Source organism: Nycticebus coucang, chromosome 11, assembly GCF_027406575.1.
Source record: "Nycticebus coucang isolate mNycCou1 chromosome 11, mNycCou1.pri, whole genome shotgun sequence".
NCBI lineage: Eukaryota > Metazoa > Chordata > Mammalia > Primates > Lorisidae > Nycticebus > Nycticebus coucang.
Window position 1 is genome coordinate 55,583,268 of NC_069790.1, and position 25,468 is coordinate 55,608,735.

Genomic DNA, 25,468 nt, shown 5'->3' on the forward strand with positions numbered 1-25,468 from the left:
ATCAGGTTTAGTTAAGACAAAGGGGGCTCTGGGACAGTGAGCCAGAAGCCCAGCAGCCACACCCAGGAGCAATCTGTCACTAATGAGAAAAGACCAGACCTGCCCTCACATCCTTGCAGTTAGTTGCAACACTCAGTCAAGATTCAAAACCCCATTAGAGAACATTCAATAAGTTGGACCAAATCATGTATCTGGTCATAGCTATAAGAGAGAACAAGGAAAAGGGAGATCCAGCATCTTTCATGGGAGGTGAACACCTCCTCTATGAAGAGAAAACACAACAGGCTATTCCCCCAAAAGAAATCAGAGTGCATCTTGGAAGCTAGAAGTTTAGCTAGGAGACAGCTCAAACAACTAAATGTTAGATGAAGAAACTAGAAGTGGCTGGATTTGTTTTGAGTTCTTCTAGAGGACAGGTCTGGAAAACATTGAGACAGGTGGAGTGAAGTCAATAACTTAACATGGCAGTAGCAATTGTCCCTGCACCATGAGGAAGTAAAGATCCCTCGCTAGATGGGGAGCACCCAGGCATGTCAGGTATCACAGCAGCAGTGGGAGAGCAGTTAGTTTGGGACATTATAAAGATGTCTTGCTTGGAGAAGGAGTTTATGGCAAATTAACTGCAATCAAAGATTCTTCCCCAGTGTCAGAAGGTCAACAATTATTCAGACTCATTTGGTGAAAACTTTAAAATCAGTAAGGGGCACAGAAGGGAATTTTAAAAGTGAAATGCATCTTAGAAGTCATCTAGAACAACGCCATTTTTGTCAACCGGAGACCTGAGACCTAGAGAGATAAGATGATTTTTTTCCCTCCATCAAATCTCTATGCCCTCAGCCCCTCCTTCTCAGTCACAAAATACTGTTTTCTTCCTTCAATGAACAATTTCACTTAGTAATAGAAATATAAAACTTTGAAAAACATGTGAAACTAGAAAGAACTCCCCAAATCTACCTATTATTAATAGAATGAATGTGAACACAGGAAAGTGTACTCACACGGGGGAGAGCGGAGGACAGAAGGAGACAAATGTATTCAGACCTAAATAAATTTCTCTTTCTTATTTAATCTCTAATTTACCAACATGTCCTTTGTTTTGATGCTAACCTTTTCTGGTAATTAAAGTTAGGGTATTTTTTAAAAATGCCTTTGACTACTAGCAAGACCGCAGGAAAATGTCACTGTGAAGGCAAATTATTTTCATCTGCTTAGCCAACTTTTTGATTGATGAAAAATCAATATTTCACCAATTCCTCTTGGAGGTGTTGTCTGATATGTCTCCTGTGTCATCCAGATACAACAATTTAAACACTCTGTAATGAGAAAATTGCCTATGGCTGAGCTGACGCTGCCTTAAATGGATTTGTAGCTGATAAGAAATTTGCTTGAAATTTTTTTTGAAGGACAAATCCATCAGTCGTTGCCACTTTTTTTTAAGGTCCATGAAGAAATTGACTTAATTATTCTTTTGGTTGCTGGAAGATAGCAAACCTTCCTTGGTGGAGAAAGAAAGGCAAATGCCATTATTCACTAGGATTGACCAATTCTTTCATATCTTAGATCACTTAAATTAGTGGCTTAAACCATGAGACGCTTTTCTGTGAAAGACAGAGCACATGACATTAATTCTTCCTCCTCAGTGTAGAAGCAGAAGAAAAATAAGAGTTTCCTTAAAGGCTGTGTCAAAGTAACAAGATAAAGTGTAGAAACCTTATTCATTCCGAGACGTCATGAATATGTCTAATAACACTGTTGTTTCCTATCTCCTTTCAAATTAATGTAGGGTATAGGTTCTCCGGTGCATCCTGAAATACGGTGTCCATTAGCAGTCAAACATGGTTAGCTCAACCCGGAAACACTCATCTAAAAGAAAATCAAAAGAAAAATGGGAAAGATTAAGAAAGGACATTAATGGACAGGGGGAAAGAAGCCATTCCAAACTTAGAGCCTCCTCATCACTGTTACTGTTCTCTCCATACAATTTCTGGGTTCTTTCCTTAATAGCAACTGGACAGTCCTCTGTGCTTTGCTTAGTGGCTGCGGTGGGAGTGCCCCACCCTCTCAGGGCACGAATCCTACCTTGTGGCTGACAACAGACATTGTCAGTTAAAGCCAGGTTCCCACTCCACGGGTAAGAAGGGCTATCACAGCTCCTTCTCAGCTAGCTCAGTTTTCTTACAATAGAGTTTATACTAGACAAGTTTCCAGCCAAGCTTGTGAGCAGCCAATGTCTTTCTCATTTTAATGGATTTTCTTTGGGAGGCTGGTTGTGATCTTTCTTTAGATCCCCGATGTTTCCAGAGGAAATGCTCATACTGAGCTAACTCTGGAAGCCATCTGGGAGGAACTCTGTTTGCACAGCACTTCCGAAATAATGGCATGGCAGGCTTCCTAACACACAGCCACAACATCTGTGGAATCAGATGAGCCTTTTAAAAAGTTAACAACCAGTTTGAATCAGAACAATTTTGCAGGGGACTCAAGGCCAGAAAGCTTTCGTTCCTAGAATCTAGAACAGTGCTTTTCTTACATCATGATATGGATAGATCTGAAACAAAAGTCTGATGCCCAGAATACCTTGTTTATCACAGCAAACATGTTTTCTGTGCTCTATTCTCTTTCATTTTAATGCTGTTCGTGACCCATTAAGCTGATTTCATGATCCTGTAAATGGTGACAATCCATAATCTAAAAAGCATTGCTTTGAAACATGGAGAACTTCTCTCATCTGGAGTCATTTCAAATGGCCGTGTTTTAAAGATTCTACAGAAAGGCTGTGCATTAGGCCCACCTGCAGGTTAGGAACCATTGCTCTAGACTAGAGCAATGAATAGGAAAACCTAGAAGTTCCTTTACTGAAATCCACTATTTGAAAGAATCACTCCTTGCCAAATTATTTAAACTAATATAAATTTGCCAGTAAATGGGCTGTTTACCAGTGTGCCATACTCAGGACAGGATAATCTATAAAGCACTTTACAATCTGTTTTTCCACTTCAGCAGCAAAATTCCTAAAAGCCAGGAGGCCTCAGCAGCTTAGCCTCATGCCATGGACACAGTGTCACAGCAGGGCTATTACAGAGCTGCCTCTGGTCTGTGTGACCTTTCCCCTACTAAGTTCTATTTCCCTGAACAGAAACTAGAAGCCGGGGAGCTGACGCATGGAAAGTTACTGCTGCTCCACCCCAGCAGTGACCCTTCACCTACTAAACTTCCCCCTTGTTGACTCCACCATCAGGCGGGCCAGCCCAGACTGTGGATGTGGGCTGCTGGTGTGGAACTGACCTCTCACCCACTTGGCCGGCTCCACAGCGGCCCAGCTTCTGCTTAACTTCCGCAAGACAGCATGTTTCTTCCTTCCAACACAACGTTGATAACAACTGCGCTTGGCAGAGAGTGACTTTATTTTTATCTTTAAATAAGAAGCGAAAACAACCCCTTTGTTCTAATACACAGTGCATTTTGAGGAACTTAATTGTTGGAAGAAGAGGGACAAGAAGCCTCCCGTGCAAGGAGTGAAAAAAAAGAACAGAAAAGGGGAGCCCAAGCCTTTCCTATTTGCATTTCCCCTTTGCACTTGGCACTGGCTTTCGAAACACAGCCAGGACCCTTTTGCCAATCAAGAATATAAACATGTTACCCAAATTCGGCAATGTCAGATCGTCAAGTTTATTTTCAAAATGGAAAAATGAAAGGAGGAAAGGAGGGCGTGTCTCTGTGATTGTTGTTAAAACTGAAGTCAGCCTAGTTTTCTTCTGGCAAAGTTTAACCCATGTTTTAGAGGACATCGTGTAAATCAATGTCATTCGAAAACATCAGGCTGTTGGGTTTCTTGAAACTGTCTGGTTTGCTTTTGAATTCAGTTTCACACAGTAGCTTGGTTTTGACCAACAGGGCATTCTTATTTCCAAAGTGTTAGAAACACTGATGAAAAAAATCTTAGAATCCTCAAAACACAGAAAAGTATGACAAAGACCTCTGTATAAACTGAGATTCAGATAACCAATAACCCTTGCTTCCTACTAGCCATGTGACTTAACTCTTCTGCCTCTGCTTTTCTGCAAGTGAAAATGTTGGGTTAAATGAATGGTTTACATGTTCGCCACTGACAGTTTCTTTAAGGGGCAGTTCTCCCATGTGGAAAATGGAGGGTAGGGACAGGGTGCTGCTACAAGCCAGAACACCCCACTAGATGTTGCTTGGACCACCACCAAGCTCAGAAATAATAAGAGTTGCATCTGCCAGATCTAAATCATTTATTCATTGATCTCTGGAGTGCTATGTTGAGAGGAATCCTGAGGCCATGCCAGACCAAACAGGAAAAGATGTTATGATCTATTATTAGTAGTGGCAGCCACAGTTGGAGTGGGGAGGGCTAACTGCTTGTACAACATGTAATTGCTTAAACTAGTATTTTCAAACAAACAAGAACATTTCGGCATGACATCTGGGTATCTGTTCTTTTACTGCCAAACATGTAGACATATAATGCATTGCTCATATTAATGTGCCAATGCACATAAATTCGTTGAATTAACCAGGTAATAAAGAACATTTGTCCAACTCACTGAATTTTCCCATTCTTACCTGGATATTTGGAGGAGTGAAGATGTGGCTTAACCACCCCTGTACTAGGCTAAGCAAAAAAATCAGGTGAGAAAATAACCTCTAAAATTTGTCTTCCTGAAGACCTAGTGCTGACTATGGTCCCCCCAAATTTTGTCTAAGCCACCCAGCTAGCTCTACACCAACCAAAGCTGGACCTTCGCAAAATCTATGTTTTTCTTGGTGAAAGAATTCTATGTGGACTCTGTGTGTGTGTGTAGTGGGAGACACAAGGAGAAGAAATACCCTATTCAGTGATAATCTCAGAAAATGTTTGCAATGATCAGCAGAGCAAAGGAAGAAGCCAAGGAATGGGAAGCAAAGTTTCAGCTGGCGGAGGCTCCATACCAGCCCGCAGAGGACAATGGGCAGGAATGATAAGGGACAGGAAGCTGGTTGTAGGATCCTCAGGTTTTGAGTCTCCAAGCTGCTTGCTTTGCCCAAGGGGGTTAGAAATAGAAGCCAGGAGAGCTGCTGACCCATTTACCTGCCCTGATTCTGCCTTCCAATTCGGTCAATAGCCTATTTTGAACAGAGACTTGTCGAATTCTTCTGCCTGTTCTCTTGCTACATCTATTTTAATTTCAACTTTCGGAATAGTATTTATCTTCTGTACAGTTAAGAACTAACACCTATTTCCTTTTTTAGCATTTGCAAAAGCATTTTAAAAACAAAGGCAAATACCAGTAATTCTATCACCCCAAAATAACCACTATGGACAAGCTGGTGTATTTTCGTTAAGCATGCATTCATACATATGTTTATGCATATAGCAATACAAATATTAACCATATGTGTTCTCCACCAACATTTTTATGATCCCATGATCATCTCCTACATTTTGGCAACTGGGTCATGACTCACATAAGAAAATACTTATATAGGTTTGAGAAACCTACTTTACTGAGGAATTGAGATACAGATCCACAAAACTAATGTATGTTTTATTTTTTTTTAATCTACCTATCAAGCCCTCTTGGAGCTCATCCAAACTATTGTCAAGTCTCCTCAAATTTTTGTTATTTTCTATACCCTTTCTATACCCCCATAACCAGAGAGCATCTTCCAGTTTAAGAGGTAATCTTGGGAAACTTGATGTGATTTATTGCATTTTCACTACAACAGGATTTCGTGGGATTTCAGCCCAGTGGATGCTAACGTGGCTAGATGACAGCAAGCACTAGATGTCTATCTGTCCTGATACCTCGGGCTGACATGATGAGAACATAGACACAGCCCCCTCCAAAAGGACAATAAGATCTCATGTTAACCAAAGAGTCTTATAATAGACACTAAACTGACTTATAGGAAATAAAAAGAAAACAAGTATTAGCATTTGCATATTTGACAGTACCCATTCTGTATATTTGGAGTGGTTTAACTAGTGTTGGTTTGCCAAGTGAATGGGACAGAGGGAGTGAATTAAGTGTTTTTTCAAGACTATAATTATGGGGCTGGGCACGGTGGCTCATGCCTATAATCCTAGCACTCTGGGAAGCTGAGGCAGGTAGATTGCCTGAGCTCATGGGTTTGAGACCAGCCTGAACCAGAGCAAGACCTCATCTCTAACAGTAGCTGGGCATTGTGGAGGGCACCTGTAATCCCAGCTACTTGGGAGGCTGAGGCAAGAGAATTGTTTAAGTCCAAGAGTTGGAGGTTGCAGTAAGCTGTGATGCCATGGCACTCTACCCAGGGCAACAAAGTGAGACTCTGTCTCAAAAAAAAAAAAAAAAAAGAGAGATTATAATGAGTATAATTAGGGTGCTGCAGTCCACCCTGGGTAAAAGGGAAAGAGAAGACATAAGAGGAATGAAGGGAAGTGAAATGAGAACCTCAGTGAGACTTTGAAAGGAAGCAGTATTGGGTAGATTGGGTAGGGACGGCTTCACAGTATAACACATATACGATCCCTATAGAAGAAAAGAGAGTGAGAGGAGCAGACTCAGACCAAGAAGCAGATCTCTCGGCCAATCAATAGGGGCCTTCAGAGCAAAGGATTCTCATCGGAGGAGTCCTACTTCAAGGAGCAATGGTCAGGCCCTTCTAGGTGCTTCTCCATCACTGTAGATGGCCTAGGAAGAGTATGACATCAGCTCAGATGCTGTGTCGATCTCAAAGGTCTTACAGCTAAAGGGTGTCAGCTAATTGCATGCCTTGTAATTAACTAACAGCAAGCTCTTTCTTGAAAGAAGACTTCAGCAGGTCTCCAAGGCTGCGGCAAAGACCTCCCTCATTCATTATTTCAGCTGTGTAGTATTTTAGCAGATGGGTGTTTCATTTACTTACACTCATGGATTATCATCCATTCCTTTATATTCTTTATGGGTAGACAAGTTGTTTTCAATTTTTTGTTCTTGTATGTATGTCTGTATTCTCTCTGTTGGTAATACTGTAGGATAGGTTAGTGGAAGTGAAATGGCTGAGATATGGGTAACTATATCATTAGTTTGCGTATGTTTTCTTATGCTTAGTGCATGTATATTTTCTTTATTAATTTTTTATTTCCTTTGCTCACCTTTCCTTATTGTTTTGTATGGGCAAACATTAAACACAACTGGAAAATTTCTTGGGAGAAAAAGAATGCTTAATCTGTATTAAGAGCTGAGGTGAAAACTCTCCTTGTGTTCCCATGAAAAGTTAAACTGTGTGCACTTCATGATTCATTTGGGGTTTTTTTCCTGATGATATTGGAGCCACAAGTGCACAAAGAAGAATGAATCGTGTTTCTGTGGTGTTGCTTTAGTGAAGGGACAGATTTTGACCTTGATAAGTGTAAGGAGGCCAAGAATGAAACAAAGAGATGCTCCAGAAGGAACTATTGTGCACAGGAAAAGTGAGCTGGAGCTGTAGGCTAGCAGGAGAGGGGAGCCTTGTGAAAAGAAATGGGTCAGAATCTCACCTATCTATCTTCTCTTCCCAGCACTGGCTTTTGAGTTCTCATCTTCCCTTTACCAGTAATTATTCATGACTCTCGCATGGTTTCTCATTAACTCAGTGTTCCCAAACTCCGCTTTGTGCTACGCCTCCTTAGCCAACCTATCCTTTCTTCCTGCTGCTTTTGACTTCCCCACTTTTATGGATCTCTTTACAGAGAACTCCTTTTAATTTGTTATCAATTTTGACAAAGCACAGAGATCCTAGGAACAAATGGTCCTCTTCATTCCTTCCCCTGCCACACCTTTCCGTGTCTGACATGAACATCGGCTCAGCCTTTGTAACTCAGATGGCATGTCACTTCCCCCAAGGAAGTCTTCCAGGGATGCTTGGCCCCCAGTACGTTTCCCTTATATACATCACATTTTTGTCTCCCATCCTTGAAGACAGGGACTGCACTTTTTCATCTTTACGTGCCCAGCATCTATGATAGTGCCTGGTACACAGTTGGTATTCAATAAGGTTTAGCAGGATTGTTCAAGCATTAAAACATTTTAGAAGGGAGCACACTGTTGTCTACTTAAAGTACTTCAACAGTTCCCAATATCTTCTCTAAGAGTCTCTAAATCCTCAGAACTACATTTCAGGCTTTTGCAATATAACCCATATCTCCCATACCCCCTGCCCTTAGGGTATATACACAACAGCAAGAGTAAACTTGCAGATATTTCTCCAGTATATTCCCTGCTCCTACATCTGTGCTTTTGCTCGGTCTCAGACCTTCTTATCCACTGTCTACCAATAATTTGCCAAAATGTTGCCCATCTTTCTAAGGTCATCCCAAAGTTCCATTCTCAGAAGCAGCATTTTATGATCCCTAATATAGCTCTTCCTCCAAACACCACCGAGCATCAATAGCATTGTTGGTATCTGGTATTATCACTGTCACCACCACCACCACCACAGCCAGCATTGCAGTCATTGAACCTCTCCTGTAGACTGTTTTTTAATGCACTGAATTAGAGCATTTTGCCCTGTGGATTAAATGAAAGTTTTATGAATTAAATATAAATAGGCTATTGTTAAAATAATAGGCTATTGTTTTTCATCATTCTCTATCAGTTTGAGGTATGAGAAAGCAGATGTTTTTGCCCCCACCAGGGCATCTAGTCTGGCTCCTGACACCCAGGATCCTCTAATTTAACACCAACTTTAAGGAACATCAGAGACCAAATGGTGATACACCTTGCTTCTCCCAATAGCTTCACCAATATGCTTTCTCCAATATTCCCTCCCACCCCGAATGGCAGACTGCTCTTTTTGTCATTTCCCCAGAGACTTTCCCTGACCGCCAAATCTCGGGTAGTTCCAGCTTATTCTTCTTTTCCTGTGTATTTTCTCCATAGCCTGGTCCTATCTTAACGTACAGGCTTACTGTCCATTTGCTTCGTAATGCCCATTTCCCCCACAGGTCTGTAAGCTCTACTAAAACAGCCATTTCTTTCTTTTTTTCTAATTTCAGGTTAATATGAGGGTATAAGTGTCTAGGGTATATTGTTTTCAATTCTAGGTGATAAAGTTTAAGCTGGAGTTAAGCCCTTCACACAGGGGCGTGCTGAATACCCTCACTTGTGCACATTAGGTGAGATCCCACCAACTGCCCTCCTTCCTCCTCTCTCCCCGCTAACTCCTCCTCTCCTCTTAAGAGAACAATTAATGACAATTATGGTTATGAGAACAATTAATGACAATTATGGGGGGAAACAGAAAAAGGGAAGGAGGGAGGGGGGTGGGGCCTTGGTGTGTGTCACACTTTATGGGGGCAAGACATGATTGCAAGAGGGACTTTACCTAACAATTGCAATCAGTGTAACCTGGCTTATTGTACCCTCAATGAATCCCCAACAATTAAAAAAAAAAAGAGTCATTGCTTACATAACCATTTGTTTATGATACATTTTGGAAATATTTTCTCCAAGTCTGCTGTTCATTTTTTAACTCTAAATATTCGATGGTCAAATCTGTTAATTTTTCTGTCAATGGTTTTGCAGTTCCTGTTAGGTGTATTTTTAATTACTTCCTTGGAATATGTTTCTTGAGGTGGGAAAAAATGAATAGGCTTCTCTTTAAGGATCTTGATATAATTCATCACATTGCCCACCCCCACCCTCTGGCAAAAGCATAATTTGCATTCTCAAAGCTCTACCTTATACTATTAGATCTACATTATTAGATTTTGCCAGGAAAGCCAGACAGAATTCATTTAAAGCTTAGTAAGAGTGATCCTGAAAATTTCAGGAATCAGATGTCTCCGATGTCAATCTGTCTGCAAGGGGACAGCTTTGATTACCGCCTCCATTAGCACTGCATCATTTAATAGTTTTTTTATGGTCTACATTCCCTCAATGAATGCATGAATTTTTCAGACCCATTGTCCCCAAATAATCTTTTTGCTTCACCTCTACCCTATGTGGATCACCTCCAAGGTCTGTGGTCGACCTGAGAAGTGTCGTTCTCTTCCTAGGTCACTCTCTAATCATGGTAATACACAGCATCTTAGCCGACTGGGTAAATAACTTGACCTGATCTTTCCAGCCCAGCTCCCCTAAGTGTTGCAAATTATAATAGCAGATCTCATCATACAGAAATGACACAGAGGAATGCAATGCACTGTGAGAGTGTCTTGGTAAATATTATTGGATGAGATGACATGGAGACAGATTTTGGTGACCTCAGTTCACATTTAGCCCTTAGATCATCTCTGGGAACATCACATGACTTTACCTGATCTTTAATCACCCCAGGGCATGTAGAGTAGTAGTGCAGGGTAAGCCAGGCCAAGCACTCGGTGGACTTAAGGAAATGGGACTTTCCTAAATTAGACCATTGCTTTTCCTCTACAGATCATAGTATGATTTTTGGTGACATACATTTTTTCCCTATTCCATCTCTCTCATGCAGTGTAAAATGCAAATGTATGTTTGTCTTTTACTTCTGTTCTTGGGATATAATCCAAGAAAAAGAAGGGATTTTTACCTAAAATTTACTTGCTTTATAAAAGAGTCATATTTAGCTTTTTGGCTTCCTCAACATATTTCTATGCTTCACGGAGTAATATAAATATTTAATAAAGTATTCCAAGTGCAAAAGTATAAATTACAGTTATATCAAAATCTATGTACAACTGGGGATGCAGTTTAGAATGTTCCCGTCTACACACAACTGTTTCAGTTTAAGATAGGTGATTATACTATTGTGGGTTTTGGTGGGGGTTTTGTTTGTTGTGTTTTACCCAAGTGTAATTGTTGGAGTCTGCACTTGGATCATCCCTTAATGTTGCTAACAACACAATCTCCATCCGCATGACGGGAAGACTAGGAACATTTACTGTCTTCACAGAGCTGTTTCTCATAGGTCTGAGCAAAATACTTGAGCACAAGGGGAACGCACAAATTCTAGACAAGGGGGGAAATATTATGACAGTTAATATGAGGCCTCCACATAGGCCACACAACTAAAAGAGGGTTTCCTGGGACTGAATCAGATCTCCAGTGATGATTGCGGATTTAAGAGGAGCAAAATTCGTGTTTTATTAGACATCCACGTAGAAAAGACAGACAGGCAGTCGATATAGGGGTCTGTCTCTTGAGGGGCAGTTAGCACTAGAGACAGAAAATGGAAGTCAGTCCTATGACTTGAGATCTTCTAGGGAAAGAGGGCAAAGAATCAGAGTGGAGCCAAGAATTAACTGCCTGTGACTTTCAGAGTTCTTCTTTTGCAAATAAATTCAAGGGCAGGAGGCCAAAGGGATCTTATATAACAAACCACCATTTTCACACCCCATTGCGTTATATCTGTAACCAAGTCTCTTACTTCCACCTTTCCCAAATGCTGTGGCTTCATGCCTTAGTCCCATTGGAATGGGGGAAGGAGAAGGAGGTTAGGATGAGACTTGTAAGACAGGGTAATGTGTTTCAACTCTATCATTAATTTAACAAAGATTGAGTCTGACAAAGCAAGGTAGGGAGCACTAGGATGCATCAGACATGGTCCCTTGTCCTGATATCTCGCGGGAAGGGGGTCATGAAGGGATACTATAATATATAATATAATAATATAAGTTCATAAATAGCTACCGTACAATGCCATGAATGACAAAGGCCATATTTGGAAGAAGAAGTGGGGAGAAAGAATCAATGAAGACCTCTTGAGCAGTTTGTGCTGGCCCCTTGAGGGTAGAATACAATGTCATGATTTTGAACAAGTACGTTTTGTACAGAGGGACAGACAGAACAAATTGTCTTAGAGAAGAAAAAGGAGAGTCACACTGACAAACTAGTACCTTTTAAAATGTTGTTTTTAATTAACAGAGTTAAACCTAAAGGCAAGAATGTGTTGCTGGAGAGAAACTGATGGCCTTTTATCACCGCCGGAAAAAGTGAATGTGTGTGGGCCGCGCCTCAAATCTGAGCAGAAGGAACAAGCAGTTCAGCCTGTGAAAGAACAGGGAAGGGCTCTGCGGCTGTTTACTCCCTTGCTCCAATGGCAGAGAAGCCCATACTTTTGACCGCAACTGATTGGCTACTGTAAAAGCCCCGCTCTAAGCAAGGACTAACCAGCACTCGCAGCTTAGATTCTTGGAAATAGTTTCTGGCCGGGGTCCGTGACTTTGAGACAGCTTGTAAACAAGGACGAGTCTAGGCGGCCCCCAACCCACGAGACCCTGGACCCTGTCCCAGGAGGCTGGTCGTGAGCCCACGTTGCCCAGATGTCCGCTTTAGCTTCCTCCGCTCCGTTCTCCTTCTACCCTTTGTCCCTTCCATCCCGGGCACCGGTGCCAGGTCACTGCGTGGTCACTGTGCCAGGCCAGTCCGCCAAGACCGCGGTCTGGGGGCGGGGCCCAAAGTTCTTTCCCGGAGCCGATTGGCGCAGCCCCGAGTTCTGGACGCATCTGGAAGTCCCAGAGACTCCTCCCGGCTGGGGTTGGGGGGTGGGGAAGTGCGGGGGAGACAAATAAAACCACGGGAGGCAGCGGGAGGTGGCAAGACGCGAACTTGAGTCTGGAGCCACTGCGCCTCAGACCCACTGCCCAGCTCCTTCAACGCGCAGTAACCCCAGACCCCAGCCCCGGCCGGAGCACACGAGCCCGCCCGCGCACCTGTTGTCCCCGCCGGACGCGCAGCGCACGGTTTTCTCGCCCGAGTCTGCTCCGAGCAGCCGTCACCCCTCAGGCCAGCACCAGCCCCTTGCAGGCCGGTGGGAGTCAAGATGAAGGCGGCCCGCTTCGTGCTGCGCAGCGCCGGCTCGCTCAGCGGCGCGGGCCTGGTGCCCCGGGAGGTGGAGCACTTCTCGCGCTACAGCCCGTCCCCGCTGTCCATGAAGCAGCTGCTGGACTTCGGTGAGCCGGGACCGAGGGCCGGGGGTGGGGGGTGGGGGTGGGAGTGGGGCTGGGGAGCGGCCCTAACTTTCACCTCGGAATAGCAGGGCTGGACCAAAACAGTTAAAACAAACGGGGTCCACTTTGCTGCTAAGCACCCCTTGCCTTTTCCTAGATTTGGCTACTTTCTGACACTTGTGCCTACTCCAGGTTAAGGCCACCTGCAACGGTACTGACACTCGATCTTTCTGTCCAAGTGTCCGAGTCAAAATGCTTTTTGTTTTCAGTCATCAGTCAGCATCGAATTAGAAAGTTTATCCCCGCCTTCCCAGCGTAGTACTTCTTGGAGATTTCTAATACTGTAAACTAACCGTACATCAATCGACTTTATCCCTTAGCCACCTTCCACAGGATACATCTCTCTACCATTACAGCTTTCCATATATTTGCATTACTGCTGAAAATATTTTCACACTTGTAGCAATCTGACAAGAAAAGTTTCAAGGGTGTGAATGTGGTATTATTTACCACTGCCTTGAAAATGACACAACTACATTGTACCCTCTTACCTCCCCCACTCTGATTTCATGTTTGTTGAGCTCATTAAAGGATGTTATGTTTTTGACATCGCAATATTAACTGAAAGTGCAGTCTTTTGTGAACATTAAGAACTGTATGATTGTTTTCTTGGAAGTGAGTCCACTTCAAAAAGAGAAAACAATAATTCTCCTGTATTGTTCAGTTTTTTAAAAAAAAAGAAAGAAGGAGGGAAAGGAGAAAGGAAGGAAGAAAGGAAGGAAAAGAGGAAGGAAGGAAGGGAGAGAGGGAGGAAGAGTCAATGAAAAGAACTACTCCTGGATTATCTATAAACAGTAAGCCAACTGAGAGGGAAAAATAATTTTGTAATATGTGTGTTCAATAATTGGTAATGTTATTTAAATGCATAATTTAGTACATGTTTTTCCAAAAACTAAATGAATTTCATTTATTATAGGTTCAGAAAATGCATGTGAAAGAACTTCTTTTGCATTTTTACGACAAGAATTGCCTGTAAGGCTGGCCAATATCCTGAAGGAAATTGATATTCTCCCTGATGGATTAGTAAATACCTCTTCTGTGCAGTTGGTTAAAAGCTGGTAAGTGGTGACCCATTTTGAAGTCTCCCATTTTAAAATAGTTACCTGAGTGTGGTTTCTTATGCTATATTAGCATCATAATTGGAAAACAGGTGATCTGAACAGGAAATACTTTTGAAAGATATAACAAATATTTCTGTTAATTTAGGATAAGTTATCATTATGGGAAATTATAAAGCTATAAGCAGTTGTTAATTTTACACTAAAAAAGTCAATTCACAATAAAATTTTGACTTCTAGAAAAAATATGAAAAATAATTGATGTATGCAATTTTAATTTTGTGCTTTAAGTAATAAAAGGCAGTTCTGATTCAAATGACTACTATTTAGGGAAGGCCAGTCTTCCAAAGGGACTAACAGAGTGGGCTCTGGGTTCAGATCCTGCCTTTACCACTTCTAGTTGTGGAATCTTTGGCAAGTGTCTTAAATTCTCTGTGCCACAGAGTGATTATCCCCATCTGTTATTAGGGAGAGTTAAGTATGTGACTCAAAGGAATGTCTGAATGTAATTAAATGAGGTAATCCATTTAAAAAAAAACTTAGACCAGTACCTGGCGCACAGCCAGCACTCAGTAAGTGCCACTTTTTACATAAGAATCTAATCTTACAAATAAGATTACTGTTGCTTAGAGAAGGTAGGTAATCCAAAAAGGCAGATTTTTGGAGAACAGAGCCAGAGTACGTGCAGGTGGCAAATGCGCATAAGAAGCTCCTCATAAGCCCCTGACTGCACACCTTTTGTTCACTGATTCATTCAAGGAGTATTAGTATTACATATCCTTAGGCAAGTCAGAATCTGAAACACATATTCTGCTAGTATTTGCTGTAGCATTCAAGACTTCCACTCCACTATAAGTAAATATGGTAGGAAAGAATAAAGTTTTTAACATAATCTTTAAAGTTATTTCTAAGTATTTCAGCCAGAAGAAATGAAAACATTTGGTATACAAAGGAGAAAACTGACCTGAAATAATCAAGGAACAGTTTAAGGTAGATTGTAAGTTAGGAAGTTGAGGTTTAAAGGTTGTAGTATTTTAAATTTTTAAAATCATATTGTTTTCCAAATGTTCTCAAGGAAAAGTCTTAATTTTAAACATAGTACTTACTTCTGTTTTCAGATTATTTGAAAAAGCTGTTCTATTTACAGCCATTTATATCTGCTTACTAATTTTAAAACTTAAAGTACAACTGTTGCTTTATAGGTATATCCAGAGCCTGATGGATCTGGTGGAATTTCATGAGAAAAGCCCAGAAGACCAGAAAGCTTTATCAGAGTAAGCTCTATGCATTGGAATAAGTATTTTAGGATGTAGCATTTGTCTATTTCTAGACATAGTCCTAAGATATTTTTAGACCTAAATTAAAGGAGTTCAACCCTGAATAATAATATGGTGCTAGCCCATTGCAGATGACAAGTTTTGGCTCATTGCTTTTTCAGAAGTGAAAGAATACAGCACTGAAAATGATGCCGAGTGTGAACAAATGTAGAGGACTTGGTTTCTTTGCTTTTGTTTTCCCCTGAAGGACATCTATTTTTATCATAAATTTAATTCAATGATTAGATGTGCAGGAGGATTTACTATTACATAATTGTCATACATGTCAATGTCATTGGAGATTAAACATTTTATTTTCCCAAATAACTGACAATCTACATCTGACAAGAAATTTGGAAACTTCTTTTACAATGGCATTCTAGAGTCATCTTTAGAATGACGACGTTAAATTTGTTTAAAGCTAAGGTTTAATGAACACCTATAATGTGTGCGCTAGTCACAGAGCTAATAGTTTCACGTGTAAACTAGAAACAAAGTAAATGAACCTACCTCCTGTACTGTAGTGGAAAAACCTGTAGTGAGAGCCCTAATAAACCTTCACCCCAACATTTTATCATTTGATTCATTTAGAGAGGTAAAGCAAAAAGAGTTTTTGCCTTCTGTGAAGTAATCTAAGAAATACAAGTAAATGAAATTTATTTGAACTTGCACTAACTGCAAATGTCATCTCTTAGCTTTGTAGATACACTCATCAAAGTTCGAAATAGACACCATAATGTTGTCCCAACAATGGCACAAGGAATCATAGAGTATAAGGATGGCTATACAGTTGACCCAGTTACCAATCAAAATCTTCAGTATTTTTTGGATCGATTTTACATGAACCGTATTTCCACTCGGATGCTGATGAACCAGCACAGTAAGTTAGCTAGCTCTGCATGGTTGTGATCTACTTGTAGAGACATGGGTATAGATAAATCATACTGTAGAACTACACATTTCAGTAATCAATAGGTCAATGGTACCTCTAATCGTTATATTTTTACAACAATATTTTTGTTTTTATTTTTCAACAGTTCTTATATTTAGTGACTCACAGACAGGAAATCCAAGCCACATTGGAAGCATTGATCCAAATTGTGATGTGGCAGCGGTGGTCCAAGGTAATTTCTAGATTTCTGCATTTCCTTTATTGAAAATGTACCATATACGATGGACACATCTATGATTGAAGTGACTGTGAATGAATTGATAGTCACAGAATGTTCCATTTATATTTTTATAAATGCCATCACCAAGGTTCCTTGCTTTTGAGAGCCAGGAGTATAAACATTCATTTAAAATGTTATTAAAACTCCAAACATTAAGTGGCTAACATGCCATATTATTACATATTGTATTTGACCTGTGAAGTGCACATTTCTATTGCTAAAAATACAACTTAACTTTTTCTTCAATAAAATGTTTGAAAGGTGTTTTTTCATATTCATAAGCCTATACTTTAGTGAATATTTGAGATTAGGCTGGTATCAACGCTTAAGATCAATTGAGAATTATACTTGACATAAGTTCACTTCACTGATGAAAACCAACTTCTTCTATTCCAGATGCCTTTGAGTGTTCAAAGATGCTCTGTGATCAGTATTATTTAACATCTCCAGAACTAAAGCTCACACAAGTGAATGGTAAGCCATAAACAAAATATATTTTAACCTATGGAAAATTCAGTATTCTCTAAGTATGACTACTTTTTGTAAATATAAAGCAACTTCTGTATTCCTTTTTTTCTCCTAGAATTCTATTCATTTTTTTCTTTGAAGCCAAGGTTCTCTTTAATTATCTCAACTAGAAAGTTCCACTTGTGCATATTCACAGAAGAATGGTTTAAACAAAGTATTTGGAGTTTAAAGTAGCAACTAGATTCCAATATTTGAGATCCAAGAAAGATTACTTTCTTCAGTGTATAAGGAACAAGGAGACCAGAAGTAGAGTGAACCAGCTAGCAGCGGAGACAGCCTCCTAAACAGGCTAACAAGTTTACTCATAAGACCTGAAAACAAAAATGCTGTAAATTGTACTATAAGAGATCAGCCAAAGGACAAATATTTCACAATTCCCCTTATATGAGATATCTAAAATAGTCGCACTCACAAAAGCAGAGAGTAGAACAGGGTTGCTAGGGGCTATGGAAAAGAGGAAACAGGGAGTTTCTGTGCAATAGATACAGATAATGCGAGGTGAACATTCTCCAGTGGTCTGCTCTGCAATGTGTTGCCTGTAGTTAACAGCAGTATATTGCAGGGCTGGGCCCAGGGGCTCATGCCAGTAACCCCAGGGTTTTGAGAGGCTGAGGCAGGAGGATTGCTTGAGGCCAGGAGTTCAAGACCAGCCTGGGCAATATACCAAGACCCCAGTTTCTATTAAATAATTTAAAAATTAGCTGGGTGTGGTGGCATACACTTGTCATCCCAGGTACTTGGAAGATGGAAGCTAGGGTATTACTTGAGCCTAGAAGTTTGAAACTCCAGTGAGCTATGACTGGCCTATCATACTTTTTGTCTCAAAAAAAGAAAGAAAAGAAAAAAGACTATAGGTATTGTATTGCACACTTACAAGTTTTTTAAGAAGGTCATGTTAAATGTTTTTACCCTTCTTCTTTATGAATCATGCTTAGCAACTGAATATGCATAATAAAAATCCTGCTTTATGAGTATACTACTGTTTTGGAAGCAGAACATACTTCAAAAGCTTCAGTTCTTGGCAATTCAAGGTCTTCCCACGTTGACTCAAGTGATTACACGATGAATGAATACAAGGCACTAGGTTCATCCTCTCTCATTCTGTTCTAGAAGATAATTACATGTCAAACACTATACATAAATTAGAATAACCTTCTCCTTTCCATTAAAGTAAACATCTTTCTCAAGTAATATACATACAGGAACAATTTTTGTTCATGACGAAAGTTAAAATCAAGTTGCTTGAATTAAGAGTAGCCTAACTCGCAGATTAGGAACACAGAAATACAACCAAATACTGAACTAAAAATAGGAGTACGAATAAAGATTGAAAAACATCTCTAAGCATAAACAGTGTTGTTGCATAATACTTGTAGATAAACTGCTTGAACTGTTTAATAAAATAAAGAGAGGATTGTGCCAGACCTGGTGTTTTCTGATTCAAACTTTGCCAAGGCCTAGAACACTGAAGAATAATACTTTTATTTTTCTTTTCAACCAGTATTATGAGTTTTTATTTCTCTGTTTTCTTTAGCCTCAATGAAATATAAGCTTATTTAGCATAATACTTAATGTTTGGCTGATAAAAAAGCAAGAAAATATAGATGTATTATTTTACCAAGAATTAAAAGGGGTAGAGCGCCTGCCCCATATGCCGGTGGTGGTGGGTTCAAACCCAGCCCTGGCCAAAAACTGCAAAAAAAAATAAAAAATTAAAAAATATATATGAAAATTATAGCTAGCATTAATTTCAGTGTTAAACTATCAGCACAGTTGTCTTTTTCTACTTTAAAATCATATCATTGTAACTCTGAAATTTTCCAGTACTTGTATTCTAAATAAACTAGTCATGGTTCTAGGACGAGATTTGAGAGGGTAGAAGATAGGGAATATTTCAACCATGTTTGTATCCAAAATATTAATCAGATAGCTATGGAGGTTTATTTCAGTGAAATGTTTGTTTCCCAACTGTAAATAAGTTTAATTTTTTTTAGGAAAATTCCCGGGCCAACCAATTCACATCGTATATGTCCCTTCTCACCTTCATCATATGCTCTTTGAACTATTCAAGGTATGATGCTTCACAGCAATTTTACCTCAAAAAAAAATGTTCACTGGTTGTATTTTTCTTTCGTGTATCATTCTCCACTAAACTGAGCCTTAGTATCTTCTCCCAAGAATGTTTCTGTGCTCCTAAGACGCTACACAGGGTTTGAAAGAGTCCATGTAGTTCCTTGTAGATGAGCATGTATTGGAGAATACAGTGTGATTCACAATGTCTCAATGTTTTACAGCCCAGGGGATGTCCCTATTATTTTTGCAGTTGTCCAATAAAAACACCAGTAATTCTTTCAATCATTCATTAAGAGAGGGCATGGGATGGATGCGTCAGTGAGTGAGGCCTTGTCACCTCCATCTCCACAGGCTGGTCTAACTCCAAACTTAGAGGTTCAGGTCCAGAATGACTGTGGGTGGCATGGCCCCATTCAGAGTCTAGGACATGCTCAGAGCACAGTCAGTTCCTCCAGTGAGTGACCTACTTTAAAGTGCATGAGGGTCACCTGGGAACTTTGTTAAAACACTAATTCAAATTCAGTGGGTCTGGGATGAGGCCTGAGATTTTAAATTTCTGATACACTAACAGGTGATGCTGCTGGTCCACAGTCCATACTCTCCATGGACAGCCCATAGAGCAATGCTTCTCTTATGAAAACACAGATTCTGAGGCTTCACCTTAGAGATTTTGACTCTTTAAATCTGAGAATTTGCATTTCTGACAGGATCTCAGAGGATGCAGACCTTACTGATCTGGGGTTGCCAGATACTAATAATCACATCATTTCATGGGTTTTAAGATCAAACTAAAACCCTGAACTGAACATAAACCAAAAGGTAGAAAAGCACCTGAACCTTTGTGATCCTTTCCAAGAAAGGAGGAAGCCTTAAAAAAAAAAAATGCAATCTGCCTCTAATTTTGACTTCACTCTTCAGAGCTTTCTCTTTCCTAACTTATTCTAAGGCCATGAGACATCTATTTGATTTAACTTTACCTAATGACTAGAATTTAATATTATATAGAAACCAGAAAACATAACCTACCAGGAGGTGGATAGAGAGGAAAGTTGATTAACTAAACTAAGACTTGTCCACTAAACTGAGCCCCAATATCTTCTCATTCAGTGAAGCATCCATCCCATGACCTCTCTTAATGAATGTTGAAGGAATGACTGCTGCTTTAATTGGACAATTGCAAAAATAATAGGGAGATCCCTTGGGCTCTAAAACATTGAGACATCGTGAATCACATTGTGCGTTCTCCAGTACACGCTCATCTACAAGGAACTACATGGACTCTTTCAGACATTGTATGAGTTTCAGCCAATAGGCTGAAAACTTCTTCTAGTTTGTTCTTTGTTAAAGGACAAAAGATACTTTTTTGTTGTTGATTAGATTTATTTTCAAATGGAATCATCCAACTCATAGAGTTATTTTGCCATCATTGCTAAAAGTTAAGATGATAATCAAATGCAAATTGAAATTTAATTCAGAATCATTGACTGTCCCGTTAAATAATAACGACCTTTTCCTAACAAATTTTGTAAAAGGCAATAAATTGGTTCAATGATTCACTATTCATTTGTTATGTAATAGTCCTTGGTGCTTGGATGTAAAATGTAATGGAAAGACAGAAAAGGGAGAGCTAGGAAATGGACTATAAAAACCAATTTCTACATTTAAATTAAGCTTACAAATAAGAACTTGACAGCTAGCAGAATTGTTTTTCCATTAGACATTACTCCCAGGAGCTATATTACATGGTAAATGAATATTTTTCATTATACATCTTAGATGACACATTCATAAATGGCTATTTACAGAGCTGTTTTACTACTAAGTTAAAAAATAGGAACTTAGAATTGCCCTCTGCGCTGCTTTTATTTTAAACATAAAAATCATTTACTGTCCCTCATTCCTCTGCCTCTGAATTCCTTGTGGTTTTGTTTTCTTTAGAACGCAATGAGGGCAACAGTGGAACACCAGGAAAATTGGCCTTCCCTTACACCTATTGAGGTGATTGTTGTCTTGGGAAAAGAAGACCTTACAATTAAGGTAACCATTCTCTGCTGTTGTGTTGGGTGGGGGTGGGAAGAAGAGACTCTCTTGAGAGAATTAAAAAGTCAATTAATAATAAAGCTGTTGGCACTAAACCCAAGTCATGTACACCACGTGACTATTAAATGAAGAAAAGATATTTTTATGTAGACAGATGCACATTGTTTTTAATCTGTGGCTCTGATGACTTCTTGGTTTGTTTAAGATTTCAGACAGAGGAGGTGGTGTTCCCCTGAGAATTATTGACCGCCTCTTCAGTTACACATACTCCACCGCCCCAACACCTGTCATGGACAATTCCCGGAATGCTCCTTTGGTAAGACCAATTATATTGCAACATTCATCCCAGCCACCTAGTTCTAAATTTAAAGCAAGGATTACTAAGGAAGTGTTTAGACAAGTTAATCGGTTTAGTTAAATTAAGCATAAGGGATATGATGACAAAATGATAAAGCAAGCTAAAAATGGCAAAACAATTCTCTGAGGGTTCTCTAGAAGCAAAAGATAGCCATATAGGTTCTTGCACATCCATAGCAGCATGGGAAATAACTTCCTCCTGCATTTTGTATTGCAACAATCCTGTACACTTCTTTACTGATGACTGATCTTTCCCCTCTAGGCTGGTTTTGGTTACGGCTTGCCAATTTCTCGTCTCTATGCCAAGTACTTTCAAGGAGATCTGAATCTCTACTCTTTATCAGGATATGGAACAGATGCTATCATCTACTTAAAGGTATCCTTTGAGTTCAATAGAGGGAATCGTATCAATCATTGCTTCTTTTAAAGCCTTGAGTTCTATGGTCCAGAGTGAATTAGATGATGACCACAAGTCATTCAAATTTTCTGTTTGAGTGTGTGTGTATATATATTACTTAATATGGTAACTTAGCCAAGATGCTAGGCCACACCACCTGCCTCAAGCGGAGTAAAATTGTTCCCCAAGAAGCACATTACCAAAGTTTTAGAATGAGGACATAAACATGTAAATTTTTAAAGGCCACGCCTTTTGGCGTCTGTGAGAGTAGCTATACTTTGTTTTACTTAAATGTGCGGGAAATATATGCTAATGATATCCCAGCCTAGAAAACAACAGATACCAAGATACTCAAGACTTTGAGCTGACCTTATTAGCAACCCAGGGAAAGGAAAGCTGACTGCTCACAAACTGTCAGTGGGATGCCAGGCATCTCCTGTTTGAACTTTAAACTTGCTGCATGTTTTTCCTATATCTGATAAAGCCTCCATTTATTTGTCAAGATCACTGTCCTGATTCTGTTAATCATTGGCCAACTATTTCAATTGAAAATATACTTACAGGCGTGAGGCATCCAAGACTCCCTTTTTGGGCATTGGAATTATTTGCCAAATGGTCTTGGACTATCTGAAATAGTGTATTCATTCCATAAACAAGCAAAAATCTTCATGCTGTTGGGAAAGAGACTTTTGACAGATTAACAGTATCAGTGTGGGCTCTGGTGTGTTCCTGTTACTTAACTAAATGAACTTATTTGTATGTTTAATACTCAGCTCTGAATGTATTTTGACTAATCACTTCAAGTGTGAATTATGCCACACATTAACTTCCTTGGTATGATTGTTTTTTTCCTTCTTCTTTTAGGCCTTATCTTCTGAGTCTATAGAAAAACTTCCAGTTTTTAACAAGTCAGCCTTCAAACATTATCAGATGAGCTCTGAGGCTGATGACTGGTGTATTCCAAGCAAGGAACCAAAGAACCTGGCAAAGGAAAAAATGGCCATGTGAAGAGGAACGCTCAGGACACTTTAAGGGATCAAAGTGGGTCTGCACGAATGCTACTTCCTGAATGTTTGTGTGTGAACCCTTATTTCCTCAAAAACAAATGACAGCGCCAAAAACTCCTTGGTCAGAACACTGAAACAATGAGGAATGGAGCTCCTTTCTGTGGCCCAAGAGAACGTAGCACAGGACTACAGGCATGAAGAGATGACCAGCGCCTTATTTTTTTTAATGTAGAGTAGCTCATCAGTGCCTATCAAATCCTGAAGAAATAAGTTTCAGTTTTCCATCTTTTTTAACAACAAGAATGGGAAAAGGAGTAAGTGTGAAGACATAGGTTAGCAATTTCAACAGACTGATGACATCAAAAGATATTGATCTTTATTGATTATCAAAGTGTCAATACACCAGCATTTTCCTGCCATGCAAAGAACTGGTACTTAATTTACACTATGTGATGAGACATATAGGTAAATGTATATTTCACATGTATTTATGTGCTCTAGGAAGGAAAGGCTGATGACTAAAATAATGTTCACTTGAAATGAAAAGCAATGGGTCAAAACGTCTTATTCAAAGTTGCAGCCAAGGCATTGGGCCTATGGAAAAACTCGGAAGAAAGCCTCTTCTGATAAATACAGTTCCTTCCTTGTGCTGCTTTTATTGTTCACACTTTTAGGCAATAAGTGAACACGATTGCCAGGTGCCTAATGCGGGTAATTGTTAAATGTGCACTGAAGTTGGGATGTTGGGGGTTGGAGAGAGAGAAGAATTGTCAAAGTGACAGCAAAAATATCTCTTACCTTGATTTCTTTATAAATGAAACAGTAGATTGGAAAAACCAATATTAGGGAAAGAAATCATGTGTTCAGAACCTAACTCAGTAGGAAAGGCTAGTCTCTAAAGTGGTGGTAATCCAAAAGCATCCATTTTCTAGGCTTAAAGAAGATGTGTTTTTGATATATTTAATTATATTCTTTACACTCCGGGATTAACATGCCTGTAAAAAATTTTCTAATGATCAAATGGCTCAAGAATGTTAGACTTGATATACTTCTTTCAGCATTGTTTACATTGCCTGGAAGTAAGAGGCTTTCGTGCCAGCATGCTCTCGTTTGTGAGTCTCTGGGGCTGAGAGCAGTGTGTGTGGCACTTTGGGAAAGTTAAGGTATAATGTGCAGGTCGACGGGCCAGTCATGCAGATTACCCTTAGAGAAGGAATGAAAGAATGAAGGAAAGAAAGAAAGAAGAAAAGGAGATAGGAAAGGAAGGAAGCAGAAGGCACCTTTCTATTTTCCCAAAACATTATTTCAAGAAATTATCCATATTTTCATGGACAAGTTACTGGCAGGAACATGAATTGGTGTCTCCCAAAGCAGTGTGGCTTTTTCAAGTGGCTCTTGCTCTTACAAGGTAATAGGTTTTTATGACATAAACTCATCTTGTCAATGAATGTTTAAGCTTGCATATGGAAAAAAAAAAACTAGGATTTTCTACATTGTAAAATAATTAGTGCTGTTTATATGTTGAATTTAACATTGGTGTTTAATTTTGTGATGGCCTAGTGTTGTGGTGCTGCTGGTAGTGGCGATAGAAGCCCAAACTATGTGTTGTGAATTTCAGATTTTATCATCAGACATCCTCAGTGATGCTTTTCTTGATGGTGGGACTCCAGCTTATGCATTTATTGATTACGCAAAACTCTTTGCATTGGGTTGTCATTTCAGCTTTTTACTGAAATTTGAGCTAAATATTTTTTTCAGATGAATACTTGCATTTACCAAAGATTTAAAGCAGCTGATTAATTAATTAACCCAAATGCTGCAAACAATTTTTAAAAAACTAGAGGAAAAAAAAATGTTAGTTATCACAATAATATTAACTGCACAAATGGAGTTCTGTAAAATAGAAATCATCTACAGTGGTGTTGGTGAAATCTATGGGTTCTAGGGGACGCATACTGAATGCTCAGGCCCACTTAAATTATTAATGTACAAGTTGTGTTTGTCTTTATGCTATGTACAGAGAAATGTGATAATTTTTTAATAAATATTTTTTATTATAATAGTAGACGTAGTCTTTTCTAATTCTTTCTCCAAATTACCTCAGATTACTAAGAATTTGAGTGAAAAATACATGTAGTTATGATTTAATAAAAAAAAATAAAATAAAATAAAAATAAAAAAGATAGAAAAATACGTGTAATACAAGGTACAATGTTTGTCTACATATATGTATTCAATAATCATTTTTGCAATGCATATGTTCTCTATAATTTTTTGTAATTTTAAAGTTTTACTTTGTGTTTATGTTTGTATAAATGCAATGAGCAACAAAAGAATTACCAAGATAATTTAGGCTTACAATAATTTCTGGATTAAATATTTGAATAATAATAAGGTAGAAATAGGATGGAAATTACTAAGTTAAATTGTTATATTCTCTTTGCTAACTTTAATGCCTTTTTATTTTATTTTATTTTTACTGTTGGGAATTCATTGAGGGTACGAGAAACCAGGTTACACTGATGGCTTTAATGCCTTTTTAAGAACTTATTTAATCCTACTTTAGATAGCATCCTTTGCCCACCT

General features: G+C 39.2%; 1 protein-coding gene across 1 annotated transcript; it reads left to right on the forward strand.

The window, feature by feature from the left end:
- The first annotated feature begins 12,481 nt into the window (after positions 1-12,481).
- On the forward strand, positions 12,482-24,119 carry PDK4 (pyruvate dehydrogenase kinase 4). Its single transcript, XM_053608956.1, has 11 exons — positions 12,482-12,877; positions 13,851-13,992; positions 15,195-15,266; positions 16,004-16,188; positions 16,346-16,432; positions 16,877-16,954; positions 19,003-19,079; positions 21,020-21,118; positions 21,327-21,437; positions 21,741-21,854; positions 22,740-24,119. Exons 1-11 carry the CDS (start codon positions 12,748-12,750, stop codon positions 22,881-22,883), a joined length of 1,239 nt encoding a protein of 412 aa, XP_053464931.1. The 5' UTR covers positions 12,482-12,747; the 3' UTR covers positions 22,884-24,119.
- The last annotated feature ends 1,349 nt before the right edge of the window (positions 24,120-25,468 follow it).

Coding starts and splice junctions, on each gene's coding strand:
- PDK4 (XM_053608956.1), top strand. CDS start 12,748: ATGAAGGCGGCCCGCTTCGTGCTGCGCAGCGCCGGCTCGCTCAGCGGC. Junction 21,119..21,326: donor AAGAAGACCTTACAATTAAG/GTAACCATTCTC, acceptor GGTTTGTTTAAG/ATTTCAGACAGAGGAGGTGG. Junction 21,855..22,739: donor ATGCTATCATCTACTTAAAG/GTATCCTTTGAG, acceptor TTCTTCTTTTAG/GCCTTATCTTCTGAGTCTAT.